The sequence below is a fragment of the Loxodonta africana genome, chromosome 13 (genome assembly GCF_030014295.1).
Source record: "Loxodonta africana isolate mLoxAfr1 chromosome 13, mLoxAfr1.hap2, whole genome shotgun sequence".
Taxonomy (NCBI): domain Eukaryota; kingdom Metazoa; phylum Chordata; class Mammalia; order Proboscidea; family Elephantidae; genus Loxodonta; species Loxodonta africana.
In genome coordinates, this window is record NC_087354.1 from 64,838,471 (window position 1) to 64,858,771 (window position 20,301).

Here is a 20,301-nt window from a genome sequence, read left to right on the forward strand (position 1 = left end):
CTCGCTGGATCTCCAGGAGACCTGGATTGCTTGTTGGTGCCACAGTGGACCCATTGTATTGGCTTCTTGCACTCTGCGTCTCCAACTGAGGTAAGCACTGTTGAAGAGAGATCCTCCAACTGAGGTAAGAGATCCTCCAACTGAGATCCTCCAACTGAGGTAAGCACTGTTGAAGTACTAACTTTATTGCCTTTCTGCATAATAGGAAATATTGTTGCAACATTTTTTTTGTTGTTAAAAAACCGATTTGGCAACTTTTGTTTGAGGCTTCATTTTGAGATTTTTGTTTGAGAGCTCCATCTGGAGGTCTTTTGGTAAAACTGCAGTTCATGATTTTATGGTTGTGTCGGTTTCTCTTTTTTGTCTCCTTTTCTGCATTAGCTAACAAAAGAAAGTGGGAAATAATAATAACAAGAGTGACAAGATCCCCCAATCCAGGACCCATGCTGCCTACATGGTTCCAAACTTTGGCACCGCTGCTTGACAGTTTTGAGAAAAATGGCACAATCTCACTAAGGACCGTGAGGCTGAACAGTGGCCCCTGTATGGAAGTTCTGATTTGGCTAAAACATATTCGAGATGTAAGCTAGAAAGTCAAGGCTCTTGCGTAAAGCAATCACAGTGGGAAATGTTTTCTAATTGGTATTTTGAGATATTTCGATATTAACATCATGACAAATTTTCCTCCCTTCAGGAAGCAAGGCTAACAAATTCAAATGCTGCAGAAAGTGTAGAAAGGCAGTACAACACTGGACTCAGTCAAATCATTGCCTTCCAATCTCTACCCAGACTTAGAAAATTTGGCTTCATCCGAAATGTCTTTTTCTAGGTCAGAAGATATTGGGCCCACAATGACTTTTCTAGTTAAAAGGGCTGAAGGTGGGAACCCTGAGATCTCCTTCCACGGATGGTCTTGGGCTGAACTCAGAGCTATTGTAAAAGAGTTCCTTGATCCAAGGGAAAATTCTCACAAATTTATTAATGAATTTAGGATATCAGGTGAAATATATGAGCCCGGCTCCTCTGATATCTATAATTTAATAAACATGTTGTTAGGCCCCTGTGATGCCCATGGGTGGATGGAAGCAGCAAAACGAGTAGATCCTGAAAAAAACTTTAAGTGTCTCTAATGTACCTCAGAGCTCTGGTGGTGCAGTGATTAAGCATTTGGCTGCTAACCAAAAGGTCAGCAGTCCGAATCCACCAGCCACTCCTTGGAAACCCTATGGGGCGGTTCTACTCTGCCCAATAGGGTTGCTATGAGTCAGAATAGACTCAAAGGAATTTTTTTTTTTTTTGGTATAGGTGCCTCAGGTACAACTGTTAGAACAGAAACCAAGAAATTAATAATTTATACACTGTTTCTTCAAAATTTTCCCTCCAAAAAGCATTTGGGCAAAATTTCAAGCTTGAAGTCAAGAAAAAGGTGAATTTATTTATAATTATAGACACAGGTTAATGAAAATGTTTATAGAACATTCAGGGATAAAAATTATGGATAAAGGGGCTAAGGTCACCTTTAATTCACTGTTTGTAGGAGGATTGAATCCTGAATTAGCCCAAATGGTAAAAAGGCATCAGTTAAATTGGGAAAGTATTGATACTTTTGAATTAGCCACTTTAAATTAAACTAAACTATGGAACAGCAAAAGAAAGAGGCTGAGAAAAAAAAAAAACCGAAAGAAAATTTAATGGCTCTCCAATTGCAGCAATTACAGAAACCTATGAAAGCAAAGCCAAAATAAGGGATTTTCTCCCACCAATTAATACTGTTCCCATGGTCTGTAACTATTCTAAGAAAACTGGTCACTTTAAAATGCACTGTTTTAAGCTTAATACTAAATAAAAGGTGACTTCTTTGGTGCCACCTTTAGAAAAATCAATGTGACGATGCTCTGGGGAGATCATAGCAGCTTTGGCAGTAGTCCCCTTGTCCCAATGGGGACAAGTACACTCCAAGTAAATGAGGAGCTTGTACCTTCCTTGTGGACACAGGTGCAACACTGTTGGCAATCAACCTACAAGCTTGCAAAGGCCTCTTCCTTGAAGCACTCAGACTTCCCGTGTTGTAGGGGTCTCCAGTGAAGAACAAATTTTAACCCATTCTTTATCTATACCAGTTTTGTTAGGGTCAATAGAAGTCTCCCACCCATTTTTACTAAGTGATAGTACTCCTGTAAATTTGTTAGGGTGTGACCGTCTTTCCAAATGGAAATGCCATATTCAGTTTACAGACACAGGGGATATATTACTCAATTTCCCTGACTTTGAAAATGAAGATAAGACCCAGATGCCTGAGACAGAGGAAACCCTTTGTTTAATACCAGGTTATTTGGTATTGGAGGACAAGGATAACCTGCCCTTAGAAAAAGAGATACAAATTCTTAATCAAATATCATCACAATTATGGCCTTCCTTATCGACCAATGCTGGCCGCATTCTATCTACTGAACTTACTAAAGTCAAAATAGACTCCACTAAGCTCTTAACTAAAGTAGCTCAATGCCCTTTTTAAAACCTGAAGCAAAAGAAGGGCTGAAACCTATCACCCAAGATTTTTTTAGAAAAGGGATTAATTGTTCCATGTACTAGCCCTTGTAATACCCCAGTATTTCCTGTCAGAAAACCTAATAACTGTGGTTGGCAATTTGTACAAGATCTTACAGCTATTAATTACATTGTTATCCCTTGAACTCTTGTTGTTCCGAATCCACATTTGCTGTTAGCCCAAATTCCAAAAGATGCCCCATGGTTTACAGTCATTTACCTCTGTAGTGCTTTTTTCAGTGTTCTGGTTCATCCAGACAGCCAATTTTTGTTTGTTTTTAAGTGGGATAATCAATAATATTCTTGGACTGTCATGCCCCAAGGATTCACTGAAAGCCCCACCTACTTTTCCCAGATTTTACATGCTGACTTGTTGCCTTTAGAGTTTGAACATAAATCCGTGTTACTCCATTATGTTGATGATCTCTTAGTCTTTTCTAACACCAAGCAATCAAACATACGGGATAAAAGTCTTCTGTTATTACATTATCTGGCTGGTAGAGGGCATGAGATGTCCAGGGAAAAATTACAGATTGTTCTTCCACAAGTGGGAAATCCTGGTGGTGTAGTGGTTAAATGCTATGGCTGCCAACCAAAAGGTCAGCAGTTCGAATCTGCCAGGTGCTCCTTGGAAACTCTATGGAGCAGTTCTACTCTGCCATATAGGGTCTCTATGAGTCAGAATCGACTCGATTGCAGCGGGTTTTTTGGTTTTTCTTCCACAAGTAAAATATCTCAGTCATTTAATCTCAGCAGAAGGAATCTCACTTGACCCAAAATGAAAAGAAACTATCTTTTCCTACACTATACCTATAACAAAGAAACAGTTAAGGAGAGTTTTGGAATTGTGTGACTACCGTAGAGCTTATATACAAAATTTCTCTTTATTAGCACAACTTCTTTATGTATATCTTAAAGTTAATATCTCTGAACCTTTAGAGCTGTCAATGGAAGCTGTGAAAGCTATAATAAAGTCAAAAGAATCTCTAACTCACACTCCAGCCCTTGGATTCCCTAACTATTCTTTAGATTTCTCTCTTTTTCTTTCTGAAAGACAAGGTAATACCTTAGGAGTCTTAACACAGAAGCATTGAGACAGACAGAGACCTGTAAAGGTAGTACAGCATACAGTTAGATCCAGTAGCCAGAGCTTATCTTCCACATTTTTGAGCAGTTGCAGCCACAGCCAAATTAGTAGAGACAACAGCTAATATAGTATTGGGAAATAATTTAAATGTATATGTTCCACATGCAGTTTCTGCCATCTTAAATTCTACTCTAACCCAACACCTTTCTGCTAGCCAACTATCTTTATATGAAGCTCTTCTTCTAGCTGCCCTCGCCTTTAAATAATACAGTGTAGGGGCCTTAAATCCAGCTACGCTCATGCTGGGTCCCAGTGAGAATGACTGTTTTAACAGATCAGGTTTTATCCCTTAGAACGGCTCTGCAAGAAACTCTCCTCTCTAACCCTTCACTTGTGCTATTTGTAGATGGCTCCTACATGAAACCTGAACCTTCTAGTTCTAGATATCAAGGAGTATATGCCATCACTACCACAATAGAGGTATTGGAAAACAAACCCTTGCCTGAGGTAACCTCTGCCCAACAAGCTGAGCTTATAGCCTTAACAAGAACATGTAAATTGGTACTAAGGCCAGTTGGTCAATATATACACCAATTCTTGATATGGGTATGGTATAATTTTTGATATCAGAATGCTATAGAAACAGAGGGGATTTTTAAGTTCCTTAGGACACTGTAAAGAATGGTACTTTAGTGGCCAATTTGGTGGAAACTGTCTTATTATCTTCTGAAAAGCAGTAACAAAAATACAAGCTCACCAACCCAAATGGGGCCCCCAAACAGAGGAAGTAAAGGGAAATAGATTGGCTGACAAAACTGCTAAACTGGCTGCTCAGACTCCCATTCAGGAATATTTAGTCTCAACAACTAAGCAAAATAGGAGCTCAACTCATTTTAAAGCAATTAGCACAGGCTTTCCAAAATTCAAAACAGAAGAATTAGAGGTCCTCTCCCTCCTCTTGTTAACTCCTAATCACCACTCATAATTTACTCATGTTTCAAATAATAAAACAACATCAGCAGTTAGCTCTAGAAGAAGTACTTAGTTGGGTCTCAAGAAAGTGTTATCTAGATACCATCACCCAATTATGGATGGGACCCGGAAACAGACCGGTAATACCTTAAGGCCTCCACCTTACATTATTATTAACTTGTCTATTTGAAATCAAATCTATATGGGAGGAAGATCTTATTGCCTTTTTAGATCATAGTTTCTGGGGAAATTTCAGGCAGCCGCCTAGTGTCTATATGAGGTGGGAAGTGCACTACTGTCAGAGTTTAGACTAATGTTAATAGCTTGAGGAACTAACAATAAAATGAATCAACCCCCCCTCCCCTGCCCCAGTATACTTTTCTTGGATGGGACTAATGCCAGATTTGTTATAATGGACAAAATACCCCCTTACTTGAACCTCAGATCAAGGACTCAGGGAAAGAGGGTGAAGAAAAATGGCGTAGCCTGTTATTACATCAGAGCTTCCCCTTTCTCTGAATGAGATAAATGGAAAGCTGAAGGATGTCAGGTAAACCAGAAAACAGGATTGTGGATGGGATCAAATAATCATTATGTACTCCCTAAGTATTTACACATCTCGGTGGCTACTATTTTTCATTTAAAAGATCATTTAGGATGGGATAAGACAGTACAAAGAATGAAGAAATACTATGTGGGTCAGTTTTTGAGGGCTGCAGATAAGGTAGTCAGACAATGCCCAACCTGTGCAGAACTTAACCCAGTGAAAGCACATAGACCCCCTCTTGGAAGGTACCCTTTTCCTATTGGACCTATGTTCGAATGGCAAATGGATTTTATTAAATTAACTCCTTCGCAGGGATACAAATACTTATTATTCATGGTTTGTAGATACTCTTATTGGGTAAAGGTTTTTCCTCACAGGACAAACAGACTTTTAGAAAATATAATTCCCTCTTGGGGAACTCCAGGAATTCTCTGTAGTGATTGAGGAACTCATTTTGCCAGGCAAGTAGTAACCACTATGTGCACATTTTTTCCCATCCTACAGCATCTGCACTGTCCATATCATCCCCAATCCTCAGGACTGGTAGAAAGATCCAGTGATATTATAAAGAACAAATAACTAAATTAACCTGTTCATTAAGACTGGATTGGCCTCAAGATCTTCCCCTGGTATTAATGAATTTAAGATCAATTCCCTTTGGTCCTCACAAAAAATCCCTTTTGAAATTATAACTGGCTGCCCTATGGCTTTACCTTATGGGCCTAATAATATTGAATCAAATCTCCTTTCTACTAATCTGCTAAAATATTCTCAAGGATTAGTTCAATATGCTAAAGAACATGCTTACCAGCTGCAACATGCATCTCAAACAAACATACCTATTTCTAATTCTTCAAATCATAACCCTGAACCAGGAGATTATGTGTATTAGAAATGTCACCAAACTATTGATTCCTCGAACCTTGATGGAAAGGAACTTATTTAGTGCTATTAACTAATGATTGTGCTGCTAAATTACAGGGAGTAAAATTGTGGATACATCTATCCCAGCTGAAGAAAACCAAGGCCCCTAAATGGGTTATTAAATCAGCAGAAAGACTAAAACTGAAGTTTAAATGCTGCCTGCACACCTTCACAAATTGTTCCACATCAAAGGCCAAATCTTCCCTCCAACCTATACCAGAAAGTGAAGGAATGAAAAATCCAGTTGGCTGAATTAGTAGGACTTACTCGATTTTCTATTGTAATCATTGTATATTGAAGAGAGGAGTATTAAATACCTTAGGCTGAAGTCTGTGGTTTAGTCTGTTTAATCATACCAATAATCATGATAGTCACTATATTTTATCCATTGTTATTCACTTATATTAATATGGATTTAATTAAGATAATTCTAATCTTCTCCATGTATATCTTACTTTAGCCTGGGAGGAAAAGTACATTTGTAAATTTAGCTCAATCAGTTGCTGGTGCAGGGAATTTAACTGATTATTGGATATGTCATCATAATTTTAAATCTGTAAAAGATGATTCAGATCCTTTAACTTCCCCAATATTAAACTATCATGTTACCTGTTCACTAACAACAAATTCTAGTTCTGTCCTAAATGAGCAATAAGAGTTAAATTGCAGCAACCCCCTAACATGCCATTTCATCCAAATGAATGGAGGTATTTTGTCCATTATAACATTCATCCAAATGCTTCAATCTCATAGATATACGACGTCTAGTTATAGATTGTAAAGGAGCAAAGGCAGTTAACCCCCAAGTTTCCTGTGTACAGGCAGGAGAATTAGGACTATATTTTATTGAATACTATCCTGAATCACCTAGGTATTATAATCATCAGTATCAGAATTGTTGAACAATCTTAAATGAGCTATATCCTAAACATGACACATAAAATAATCGTATTTATGACAATCCTTGTTCTGAGAATACACTAAGTTAGAACTTAAGTTTGGGAGACTTCAAGTATGTAATAACATTCTACTTGAGACATGGCTAATGCATGCAAAATTTTTCTGTTCCTGAGCCTTGTACAAATACTATCTTTTGTGCCCATTATGGTTATGTGTTCCTATGTGGGGGATCTAATTACAGTGATTTAAACAACCCCTTTCCTAAGGCCAGTCCTTATGCATGGGCTATTCTGTGTGTAAATGGGTGGAGAATGCAAGGGCAATGTACTTTAGGATCAGTGGGTATCCCTTTTGACATTTATTCCAAGGATACTAGTCCACATTGGATGAGCGATATCAAACTAAATTCGATAACCAGAAGAGAAGCATATGAAAATCCCATGGCAGAACAGCCAGGGTGGGATCAGTCATTTTTAAGGGCATTAATTCTTTCATATGGTATAGTAGAAACAGAAAAATCTTTACGAAACATGTCTGCCACAATGGCACAAATAGCTGATGATGTTGCTGATGGAATGTCAGTTCAACAAAAATCATTAACTCGCTTTTAAAGGTGGCCTTGACAATCGTATTGTGTTAGACTTCTTACTGGCACAGCAAGGAGGAGTATGTGTGGTAGCCAATACATCCTGTTACTCTTGGATAAATGCCTCTAAAACTGTAGAACAAGATATCCATAAAATTAGATGGCCAGTTGTTTGGCTGTACTCTATTCCTCCTTTACAAGCCCCAGATTTATTTCGGTGGCTATTCCAAAGGATAGGATCTTGGTCTTGTTCATTCCTGCAAAGCATTTTAAGGATAATAATATTAATTGGCTTAATCTGTATTTTGTTCAGATGTGTGGTCACTTGAATTGATAAATGCAAGCACCTTAGAGCACACCCAACTCCTAAACCAATAATGTATATTGATTTTGTCCACTTCTGAAATAAGATTGACTGAGCTGTGACCCCTCACCTAAAAACCCTGGTGAAGAACTAGATAGTATCTGGTGAACACCAGACCATGAGTTTAAAGTGTCTGCCATGGCCAACATCTAGGAGCCCAACAAAGTCCAAGCATCATCTTGTGATCATCAATGTACTTACCGTAATCAGTGAAGGAAAGGAGGGATTAATAAAGGGTTAACCTAACCACCCAGAACCTGACTCATATCACAGCAGGCCATAAATACAAAAGGTCAACTTGTTTGTCTGAATCTAGGGGCTTCGGAAATAGCAAACTGCATCAAAAGAGTGGCTCAGAGTGCTCTAACCAGTTCAATGGGCGGTGGACATACCTACCAAAACTAAGTAATAATTTACCCCAGGAAATGAGTTAATGATTTACTCAATATCCACATAAAAAACAAAAGTCAACCATCATATGATAGACCCAGGACCCTGAGCCAAGAGATGAAATTGTTAATAAAGAAAAACAAGAAAAAGTCACCCAATCATAATCTTAGTTATTTTCCTTTATTTTAACCAATCATAGTAAGTAATTTACTCATAATGAATCAGCACCTGTCAAAATTGTATAAAAAGCACTTATAGATTGTACTTGTTTGGATTTTGGTCTGTTTATAGTCTGAGAGCTTGTAGCAATTTCCCATTTTTGTTTTCTGATATGTCACAATAAAAATGTCTTTGTTGCAGAAGGCTTTGGTGAGAGCTGTTTCTCTACAACAAGAAGCATCTGACCCATTTGTAAAATGACTAAGTTAACTCCAAGAGCTCAGTGTAAACTTTTCCTCAGACTCTACTTTAGTTGCCTAGGAATCAACCCCTATTAATTGTTAAGGAAATAAGTTTCTTTGTGGTCAGATTAAAGGATATGAATACCTCATGGAAACTCATTTGTTCCCTGATGGGTGCTTTTTGTTTCCAGTCTCCTGTGGAGATCAGTGCTCTGAGCAAGGTAACTTTTAACAGACCACTCCTGAAAATTTCCGTAACTAAGCCCCCCCTTGACCCCAAGCTTTTCAATTATGTCTTTTAGCCAATCAATGTAGTTAATGTAACTAAAAATATCAAGCAAACTGCACTGAAGGCATTAGTGAAAAACAAGGCTTCAGGAATTAATGGAATATCAATTGAGATGTTTCAACAAATAGATGCAGCACTGGAAGAGCTCACTCGTCTATGCCAAGAAATTTGGAAGACAGCTACCTGTCCAACTGACTGGAAGATTTCCATATTTATGCCTCGTCCCAAGAAAGGTGATCCAATTGAATGAGGAAATTATCGAACGATATCATTAATATCACACACAAGCAAAATTTTGCTGAAGATCATTCAAAAGCAGCTGCAGCAGTGTATCGACAGGGAACTACCAGAAATTCAGGCCAGATTCAGAAGAGGACGTGGAACCAGGGACATCATTGCTGATGTCAGATGGATTCTGGCTGAAAGCAGAGAATACCAGAAGGATGTTTACTGTGTCTTATTGCCTATGCAAAGGCATTCGACTGTGTGGATCATAACAAACTATGGATAACACTGGGAAGAATGGGAATTCCAGAACACTTAATCGTGCTCTTGAGGAGCCTGTACTTAGATCAAGAGGCAGTTATTTGGACAGAACAAGAGGATACTGCGTGGTTTAAAGTTAGGAAAGTTGTGTATCAGGGTTGTATCCTTTCACCATAGCTATTCAATCTGCATGCTAAGCAAATAATCCGAGAAGCTGGACTATATGAAGAAGAATGGGGCATCAGGATTGGAGGAAGACTCGTTAGCAACCTGTGATATGGAGATGGCACAAGCTTGCTTGCTAAAAGTGAAGAGGATTTGAAGCACTTACTGATGAAGATCAAAGGCCACAGCCTTCAGTACGCATTACACTTCAGCATAAAGAAAACAAAAATCCTCACAACTGGACAAATAAGTAACAGCATGATAAATGGAGAAAAGACTGAAGTTGTCAAGAATTTCATTTTACTTGGATCCTCAATCAACACCCACAGAAGCGGAAGTCAAGAGATCAAAGGATGCATTGCATTGGGCAAATCTGCTTCAAAGCACCTCTTTAAAATGTTAAAAAGCAAAGATGTCACCTTGAAGACTAAGGTGCACCTGACCCAAACCATGGTATTTTCAATTGCATCATATGCATGTGAAAGCTGGACAATAAATCAGGAAGACCGAAGAACTGATGCCTTTGAATTGTGGCGTTGGCAAAGAATTTTGAATATACGGTGGATTGCCAAAAGAACAAAAAAATCTGTCTTGAAAGAAGCACAACCAGAATGCTTTAGAATCAAGGATTGTGAGACTGCCTCTTACATACTTTGGACATGTTGTCAGGAGGCATCAGTCCCTGGAGAAGGACATCATGCTTGGTAAAGTACGGGTCAGCGGAAAATAGGAAGATCCTCAATGAGATTGATTGACACAGTGGCTGCAACAATGGGCTTGAGCATAACAGCAATTGTGAGCATGGTGCAGGACCAGGCAGTGTTTCGTTCTGTGGTACATAGGGTTGTTATGAGTCAGAACTGACTTGATGGTACCTAACAACAATCACAACAATAATGTCAAAGATTATGCTTTACTTTATCTTGTCTTTGACCTCAATCACTGTAAAGCAATCAGAATACTGGGTTTTGTACTTCCTTCTCTAGCCCTGTAACCACATACTCCCAATTGCTTGCTTCTGGATTCCTGTGTTCCATTTGCTGGGATTCTGCATTTCCCCATTGCAATGTCTTTTGTGCTGCAGCTGTCTCTATTCCTTCAATAAAGATCTTTTCTTTCAATTATAATCAGCCTTCGTGATTTTGCTCTACGACGTTGTGTATATATTAAAATATATCTATAAGTTTACATGTAATGTTTCCAATCCCCAAAGACAAATAAAGATCAGATTTACAAAGATAACGATATTAAAAGGCAATAGTAATGTAAACTAAAAATAAAAGAGGTATTCGACTTTTGTCAGAATCGACTTAAGAGTCGTAGTTGGAGATTACCTGTATCTGTTTAAGTCCCCCAAATTTTAATTATGCGCTAGATATGCTAATGATTTTTGTGGTTGCTTCCTCAAGGTCAAAATACAATGATACCCACTTAAAGGAACCATTAACATCATGAATGAAAATATCTGTGAATGTCTTTAATCTAGGGACTGAAGCAGAAGCAGCATCCACAAAAGCCATTCACCTACAGCTGCTAAATGAGCCCCTTACCTTGAAGAAGGTAGGAAGTCACATCTCATTGATTTTACAGAACTACTATCTTGCCTGAACTATCATTAATTTGGACTATGGAGATTGAAATGTATTAGGGCACTCAGCCAGTAGAGTGAAGTTTGGGCTTAACTGAACGTGACCAAGTGTAACTTCAGTTTAGCGTGCTTAAATCTGTAGCACAGTCAACTGTACTGTACCATGTTTGAAGAAAAATAGTTTTAGCTGAAGTTCACTCTGCAACGAATTGAGAAAAGAGTTGCCAAAAAAGAAAAAAAAAAATGTGTTGTCTGTTTCCAGCCACATAAAGAGAAGGGGTATTCTGATCATGAACTTTGAGTGTCATGGACCCTCAGCAGTTACATGCCAGAGATGGAGATGGCTGTACCAGCTTGATGACATTGCTAGGATACCATGCTCATCAAACAGCTTGCTGATTATAAGGTAGCTGCCCATGTAGAAACCGTAGTGGCTAAGTGCTACAGCTGCTAACCAAGAGGTCAGCAGTTCGAATCCGCCAGGGGCTCCTTGGAAACTCTATGGGGCAGTTCTACTCTGTCCTATAGGGTCGCTATGAGTCGGAATCAACTTGACGGCAGTGGGTGGGCCCATGTAGATTCTCCTTTAAGAAGAGACTCTGGTTTTGAGTTCCCGTTGGCATTTTGGCTGCTATGTTGGTCTCCTATTGATCTGTATCCCACAAGGTCTTGTGAGTCTGTATCCTAAGTCTGGGTCCATTTCTAAAATCAGGTTTTTGGGTCTCTGCCCTGAGAGTCAGGCCACGCACTGTAGTGACCAGCCAAAGAACTGTTTCTGCATGGCTGTATGACCTCTCCTAAAAGGAGAGTTCTATAGCTTCCCTTGGAGTCTCCGGGTGGTGCAACTGGTTAAGTGCTTGGCTACTAACTGAAAGGCTGAAGGGTCCAGTCCAGCCAGAGGCACCTTGGAAGAAATGCTTGGCAATCTACTTCAGAAAAATCAACCACTGAAAACCCTGTGGAACACAGTTCTAGTCTGACACACATGGGGTCACCGTGAATTGGAATTGACTGGATATCAACTGGTATAGCCTCCCTTAGCAAAGGGAGGTAGTTAAACATACATAAGCATATAAGTAGAGCCCTGGTGGTGCAATGGTTAAGAGCTGGACTGCTAACCAACAAGCTGGCAGTTTGAATCTACCAGCTGCTCCTTGGAAACCCTGTGGAGCAGTTCTGCTCTGCCCTATAGAGTCACTATGAATCAGAAACAACTTGATGGCACAAAACAACAACTAAGAACAACAATCCTATGAGTATCTAACCTTAAAACTATTTTGATACATTATCTTAGATTTCTGGGATTGAGGATCAACTGCAATCAGCTTTTATTGTTGATCTCATTTCTTTGCTCTCAGCTGTCCCTCATCAGGGTGATGTCAGATGTGAAATGGCAAATATAGAGTCTGCATTTCAGAAATAGTAGATGAATTTAATACATTCTGTACCTTCAGTAGCATGATATGTTTTTGAGATGAGAAGCTCCAGATAAAGGAACAACTTAATATAAATATGTTGGTTTTGAAATGATAATTTATATATTATCTATTTCTGACACAAATGAAGTGCTTTAAAGGTAAATACTTTTTTCATTGATTACTAACATGTTGGTGATAGAAATAAGAAGTAGATCTCAGATCTCAGAGATGCTGAAAACCCAAGAGCGCAACCAAAATTATTTAGGAAGCTATCGAAAGAACAAGTAGAAGCCAAAACTTGTGATCCCTCCTCCTTTTTTCATTAGGTGATAATTCTCCAGTGTGACTTCATGAATCAATTATACATGGATGACCCTATGTATAGATTCTGGCATTAAATTTTAAGCTTAGCATAGTGCTTGATCCTCAATAAATGTTATAGAATATGAATGCAAATTCCCTGGACCCAGCAATTATTAACAGTGACTTGCTGGAAAAAGCACGCAGCATGTTGGATGGTTTACACTGAACTAAGAATTTTCTACCTTTATTTCCATAGAAGATTTTTTCCCCCTGTTAAAAAGACATTATGATTACAGAGTCTTGAAGGTGGTCTAATTAAAGGTCAGTTCAGATATGATAGAGGGGGGTAGAAAGACTTTAATTGATTTTGTAGTCTTATACCAAGTACACTGCTTGCCATTATGAATATTTGTTGAATGACTTAATCACTTGTTAAGAACCTACTAAAACCATCTCCAACAGTATTGACAACGGACAACTGGATTATATACTGGATTTTGTGTTAATTTTCTTGCTTTCTTTGGTCTTTTTTTTGTTTTCTTTTTGTACTTGCCATTGGAGATGTCCCCAATTTTTCTGTCCTGAACATAGGAAGATTTAAAATTGCTGGGGTTTTAAAGTAAAAATTAAGTGGGGATATAGGATGGCATAGGAAAATCAAGTAAAAAATGTTTCTTCAAGAAATGGATAGTAAGACTTTCACTTATTTTTGTATATTTCTGCACATAGTTACTCATACAGGTTAGTTAAAATTAGTCCATCTCATGAACTTTGTTGATCATATAATGCTGTGGTGCTAACAAAATTCATCTCAGGTGTTTTTGACTTTCACTATTTGAATTCGATTGTCTCAGTGGCCACCATGATTTATGTAGCTTTATTATTTGATATTTAAGTAACAGAGTCAAAGAGAGAGAAAAATGTATCCCAAGTGGTTTATCAAGATATGCACAAATGGTGGGAAGGTTAAGCACTTGGCTGCTACATGAAGGTTGGTGACTTGAACCCACCCAGTGGCTCCGCTGGAGAAAGATCTGGCAACCTGCTTCCATAAAGATTACAACCAGGAAAACTGTATGGGGCAGTTCTGCTCTGTAACATGGGGTCGCTATGAGTTGGAATGGACTCGATCATACCCCAAAACGAGTAAGAGGTGAGACTCTGGGTTGTGCAAACAATTAAAACACTATGCTGCTAATTGAGAGGTTAGAAGTTTGAGAACACCTAGAGGCAGGTTGGAAGAAAGGCCTGGCCACGTACTCCCAAAAAATCAGTGAAAGCCCTATGGAGCACAGTTCTACTCTCACACACGTGGGATTGCCATGGCTTGGAGCTGACTTGAAAGAAACTGTTTTTTAAGTACAAGATGGATGCTGTAACCTAATCTAAACCATAGCCCTGAGATTAAAAGAAAACAACCCACCAAATAAACAAAAACCTCAATCTTTCAGCTAGGCTTCAAAAGCCACAGAACGCCAACAGTATCATTTTTTTCTTTCAGAGTGTCCTAATTCCTTTATTTACTCTTCATATTTATCCGATAGACTTGACCATGCTATGACCTATCAGAAGTCTCAAATATAATTACGTTTCAATTTACTCAGATTCTCCTCTTCTCTTGGGAAAACAAAAGATATTTGTATACACTGGTCTCACCCCTTTGGGAGCAAGGAAGAGTGAAGAAAACTAAAGACTTAAGGGAAAGATTAGTCCAAAGGGCTAATGGACCACATCTACCACAGCCTCCACCAGACTGAGTTCAGTACAATTAGATGGTGCCTGGCTACCACTGACTGCTCTGACAGGGATCACAATAGAGGGTCCCAGATAGAGCTGGAGAAAAATGTAGAACAAAATTCTAACTCAAAAAGAAAGACCAGACTTCCTGGCCTGACAGGGACAGGAGAAACCCTGAGAGTATCGACCCCGGACACCCTTTCAGCTCGGTAAATGAGGCCACTCCTGAGGTTCACCCTTCAGCCAAAGATTGAACAGGCCTGTGGAACAAGACTAAAGGGGCACACCAGCCCTGGGGCAGGGACTGGAAGGTAGGAGGGAACAGGATTGCTGGTAATAGGGAACCGAGGTTTGAGAAGGGAGAGTGTTGACATGTCACGGGGTTGTTAACCAATGTCATACAACGATGTGTGTACTGTTTGTTGAGAAACTAGTTTGTTCTGTAAACCTTCATCTAAAGTTCAATAACCCCCCCCAAAAAGATAATTTCTATATAAAACAGTGTGAGTAATATTTCTCTTTCTAAAACAAAGAATTTCTTTCCAATAAAACTAGACAATAAATGCTACTATTCCCGGTAAGCACTCCTTGGCATCATCTTTTTGGCTTAACAGGAAATATAAGACCAATTCCATATTTCCAGAAAGCAGTATATTGGAAATAGATATTACTTTAAGAAAAACAATCACTATTTTAATTCTAATTCAGAACTCTTTGAAGAAAAAACTACACTATGAGGTAAGCATAGGCCTCAGGGTCTATACTTATTTTTAGCTTTTGATACTTAAAAAAATGTGTTTTGTAACTGAACTTAGCCCTTGACAATTTTTTTTTTTTTTTAATCTCAGTAAAGCTTGCCTATTGTGCAGTTTTGAGATTTGGTTCACAGGGCACAATATTGCTAAAAAGCCAGTTAGGACACCAAACATAAAAATAAAACCAACCCACCTTTAATCCCACTCAAATTTTCTCTTATTCTACGCTTGCTCTAAAGACATCATTTCACCCAGACCAACCTAGTAAAAAAAAAAAAAACCTAGTACATGAGAAATTTGCCTTACCAACTGGGGAGTGTATATACTCTCCAATCTCTACTCAATCTGTATTTATCTCTTGGCACAGCTTTCAGTTGAATGGAAGCTCTGTGCTGTATCCATAAAGCAGTCACACTAATTTTGGGTCTGTAGTAGCAGCCTTTTTTTAGTAGCAGCCCAATGTAATCTTGCCTAGACCTAACACAGCAACTCACAGCCACCCAAACTGTGACAGAGGCATGGTTGAGAAACGAAACAGTCAATCTAATGTGAAGCTTGTAATAAAATAGTCTCATCCTGGCCCTGCCTTTATCAAGATTTTCTCTTAAAAGTGCTCTTATGGAAAGGGCAAAAAGCCTTGGTGGCACAGAGGTTAAGCACTCAGCTATTAACCAAAAGGTCAGGGGCTTGAACCTACCAGCTGCTTTGTGTGAGAAAGATGTGGCAGACTGTTCCTTGAAGTTTACAGGTTTGGAGGCCCCATAGGGCAGTTCTACTCTGTCCTATTAAGGGTGCTATGAGTCAGAATTGACTCCACAGAACCGGTACTTATTGAAGGGTTTCTGTGGGACCATTCTAGTTGGGTAATCAGGTCCTCTTCTTGGTTTCCTTATAAGTTTTTTTTTTTTTTAATTGTGGTAAAAATACATTTGATGTTTCAATAATCTTCACATGTGCAGATCAGTGACATTATATTCATCACTTGTTCAGCCATCACCTTATCTGTTCCCAAGCCTCGTAAATCTTAGGTGTACATCCTTGAGCTGTTTTCTTGTTTATTTTAATAAAGTCATGGGCAAATACTTTCATTTTCCTGTGCTACTATTTTGCCCTTGTTGTTGGTGATGCCTATGTCTTTGAAAGCCTTTGGAGAAAAACGAGTAGCAAACATTTCTTTAAAAGATAATTTAAGCTGGATTTGCCTTTCAGCTGCTGGGGGAAATTGTGACAACGTAACGATTGCTAAGAGTTTGGAAGCAGGAAATGGACTTACCATCCTCACAATCCACCAGTATAATCACATTGGTCGTGGGGAATTTGGCTCCAACTCACCCTCCCACTGGCAGGCTCAGCAAGATGCTGAAGTATTCCTCATCTTCATTAAGGATCAATGACCACGACCCGGCAGGTCTTCTTAGCCTCATCCTTGTCAAAGCGGAGGATGCTGCTGTGCCCTTCTGGATGTGAGATGTAGTCAGAGAAAGGCAAGACTGTGGAGGGAACTGTGCCTTTGGCTGAACCTACATGAATATGAGAAAGAACAGTGAAGATGAGAACCAAACATAATTCCAAAGAGGTACCTGTTCCCTCCTAGATAATAGATATCTAAATTATAAGGTACACTCATCTGTAACTTATAGCCACCAATATTAATATTGCAATGAGAAGGCTTTCAGAAAAGACTCCGGTATTTTTACATGATCGAGATTTATTTATCTTTAAATAGGGTATACGCTGAATCATGGGAGTGCTGGTTCAGTGGTAGACTTCTCGCCTTTCATGGGGGAGACCTGGGTTCGATTCCTGGCCAATATACCTCAAGCACAGCCACCACCCATCTGCCACTGGAGGTTTATGTGTTGCTATGATACTGAACAGGTTTCAGTGGATCTTGCAGACTAAGATAGACTAAGATGAAAGGCCTGGCGATCTACTTATGAAAAAATCAGCCAGTGGAAATCCGTGGATTGCCATGGTCGGATCCTGTTGTGTATGGCGTCTCCATGAATCAGAGGGCTGACTCCACAGCAGCTAACAGAAACAATATTGAATAAAGTTTGTTGAGGTTCGGGGCCACATGAGCCAAAGGATCAAATGATTCTAGGGCTGATTCTAAATGTTATAAATGGAAAAACTGTGGTCCAGAGATTCTACAGAATAATGATAACAGTATAGATTTTTATTCCTCTGCAAAAGTTGACTTGTATTGCCTTAAAATCCACCCCTTTCCTCCATCAGCAGCCCCTGACAAACTCTGCCTTCTGTCACTATAGATTTAGCCTTTTTGAGAATTTCCTGTTTTCAGTGGAATCATACAGTAAGCAATCTTTTGTATCTGGTTTCTTTCACTTAGCGTAGTGCTTTTGAGATTCATTCCCCAGCAGATATACAGAAAAGAAACCACTAAAGAAAGTACTTCAGGAAGGGTTAAAAATGATGCCGAAAAACCCTCTGAGATGCAAGGCATAACTAAACACACCAAGTAATTTTTAAGAAGGAAAGAAAGGAGAAAGTCATTCACCTAAATGTGCTTGGAGTCCTCTCAGAATACTATTTTATACCTTCTTCAGAGAGAATGTCCATCCTGAAAAATGGGGCTGGGTCCATGGTTTGTGGTTTACCGCACAGTCCCTTTCAACCGGAAAAAGTTAATCAATTTAAAACCTCAACATATTTGACTTGGGGCTGACCAAAAACCGCAGGATGATTCAATGCTATTCTTGTCCATTTGATTTCAGATTTTGTGGTTTGCTCCTCATTGGCTGTGCCTTCCAATAAGAGCAGCTTCCTGCCAAGAGAGTGACTCACGAGAAGGAAAAGAGGAACGGTATCTATCTTGCAAATAAAACAAGGCCAATTATATGAAGAAAACAGCATCAGGATTGGAGGAAGACTCATTAACAACCTGCAATATGTAGCTGACACAACTTTGCTTGCCAAAAGTGAAGACCACTTGAAACACTTACTGAAGAAGGTCAAAGACTACAGCCTTCAGTATGGGTTAGGCCTGAATATGAAGAAAACAAAAATCCCAACTACTGGTCTCATAAACAAAATCATGATAAATGATGAAGAAAGTGAAGTTGTCAACTATCTCATTCTACTCGGATCAATGATCAATGTCCATGGAAGCAGCAGTTTAGAAATCCAAGGACTTATTGCATTGAGACAATCTGTTGCAAGAGAATTCTTTAAAGGTTAAAAAGCAAAGATGTCACTTTGATGACTAAGGTGTGCCTGATCCAAGCCATGGTATTTTCAATTGCCTCATATGTATGTGAAAACTGGACAGTGGAAAAGGAAGATGGAAGAATTAATGTATTTGAATTGTGGTGCTAGTGAAGAATATTGAATATACTGTGGACTGCCAAAAGAATAAACAAATATGTTTTGGAGGAAGGACAGCCAGAGTACACCTTAGAAGTGAGGATAGTGAGACTTCCTTTTACCTTCTTTGAACATTTCATCAGGCAGACCAATCCCTGGAAAAGAACATAATTCTTGGTAAAGCAGAGTGTCAATGAAAATGAGGGACACCTTCCATGAGATTGATTGACATGGTGCCTGAAACAATAGGGTTAAACATACCAAAGACTGCGAGGATGGCATAGGATGGAGAAATGTTTTGTTCTGTTATACTTAGGGTGGCTACAAGTTGAAGCCTACTCAAGGGTAACTAACAACAACAACTGTCTAATTTGTAAGTCTTTACACAAAATGGACCCCTGGTTGTGCAGTGGTTAAGTTCTTGGTTGCTAACCAAAAGGTCAGCAGTTTGAATCCACCAGCCGCTCCCTGGAAACACTATGGGGCAGTTCTACTCTGTCCTACAGGGTCGCTATGAGTCGGAGTTGACTCGATGGCGATAGGCTTTTTTTTATATATATACACAAACTATCTTTGAGTTTAAAAGATTTTACTGCTGTTGTTGGGCATGGTTGAGTCAATTTCGACTCATAGCAACTGTATGTGACAGAGTAGAACTGCCCCATATGGTTTTCTTGGCTGTAATATTTATGGAAGCAGATCACTAGATCTTTCTTCACGGAGCTTCTGGGTGGATTTGAACCTTCTGATTAGCAGCCAAGCATTGATTTTGCCCCCTGAGGAGCGTTTGGGAATATGACATTTTTGGTTGTCACAGCTGGAGGAGAGGGAGTGCTATTGGTGTCTTGTAGATAGAGGCCAGGTTTGCTGTTAAATATCTTACAATGCACAGGACAGCTCCCACTCCCCCAACAAAGAATTATTCAATCTAAATGTCTAAAATATCAGAAGTACCAAAGGACAGAGGATTTGATAGTATCCAGATCATTTGTTTTGAAATATGCAAAACCAACTACAAGGACAAGCCCCTGGAGCACATCTTCAAGGCCTCCATATTTGTGTTTGGCTATATGACCAGAGATGGACAGCCCTATAGTCTGTTCTTTAACTAAGAATCCTCTTTTGAAGGCATCAGATGCTGCCAACTTCATGTAATTTCAACACCTCTTAAGTTTAACCTGATTTTACTCTGGGAAATGAAGAGTGAAGAAGAGGAGAAATAAGAAGGTGAAGTACTCTTGGGGTTCCCTTTGTCAACTAATCTGCCAAGCCCTCTCACTTCCAAGCTCACATCCAAGCTCTAGTTCAAGTCTTATATTATGGAGTGCCTGGGAACTCTGGGGCTGTGGCTGTAGCTGGACAGAGCAGCTTTGGAGAAAGTGCATTCATTTTCTGCTCTGGGCTTCCAGCCGGGCTTCTTCTGGTACCAGCAACATTTGCTCCGTTCACAACCAGAGTGTCTGGGAGACAATGATGTGAGGGTGTCCCAGTTGTGAACGGGAGAGTTGAGATGGT

The 20,301-nt window shown here is 39.3% G+C and overlaps 1 protein-coding gene across 1 annotated transcript in view; it reads right to left on the reverse strand.

The window, feature by feature from the left end:
- The window catches only part of FREM3 (FRAS1 related extracellular matrix 3), a 118,447-nt gene that overhangs the window by 16,167 nt on the left and 81,979 nt on the right, over nt 1-20,301 (reverse strand). Inside the window, 2 exon segments of the mRNA XM_003417532.3 lie at nt 16,733-16,845; nt 16,847-16,979. Of these exon segments, the coding sequence (XP_003417580.2) occupies nt 16,733-16,845; nt 16,847-16,979 (246 nt within the window).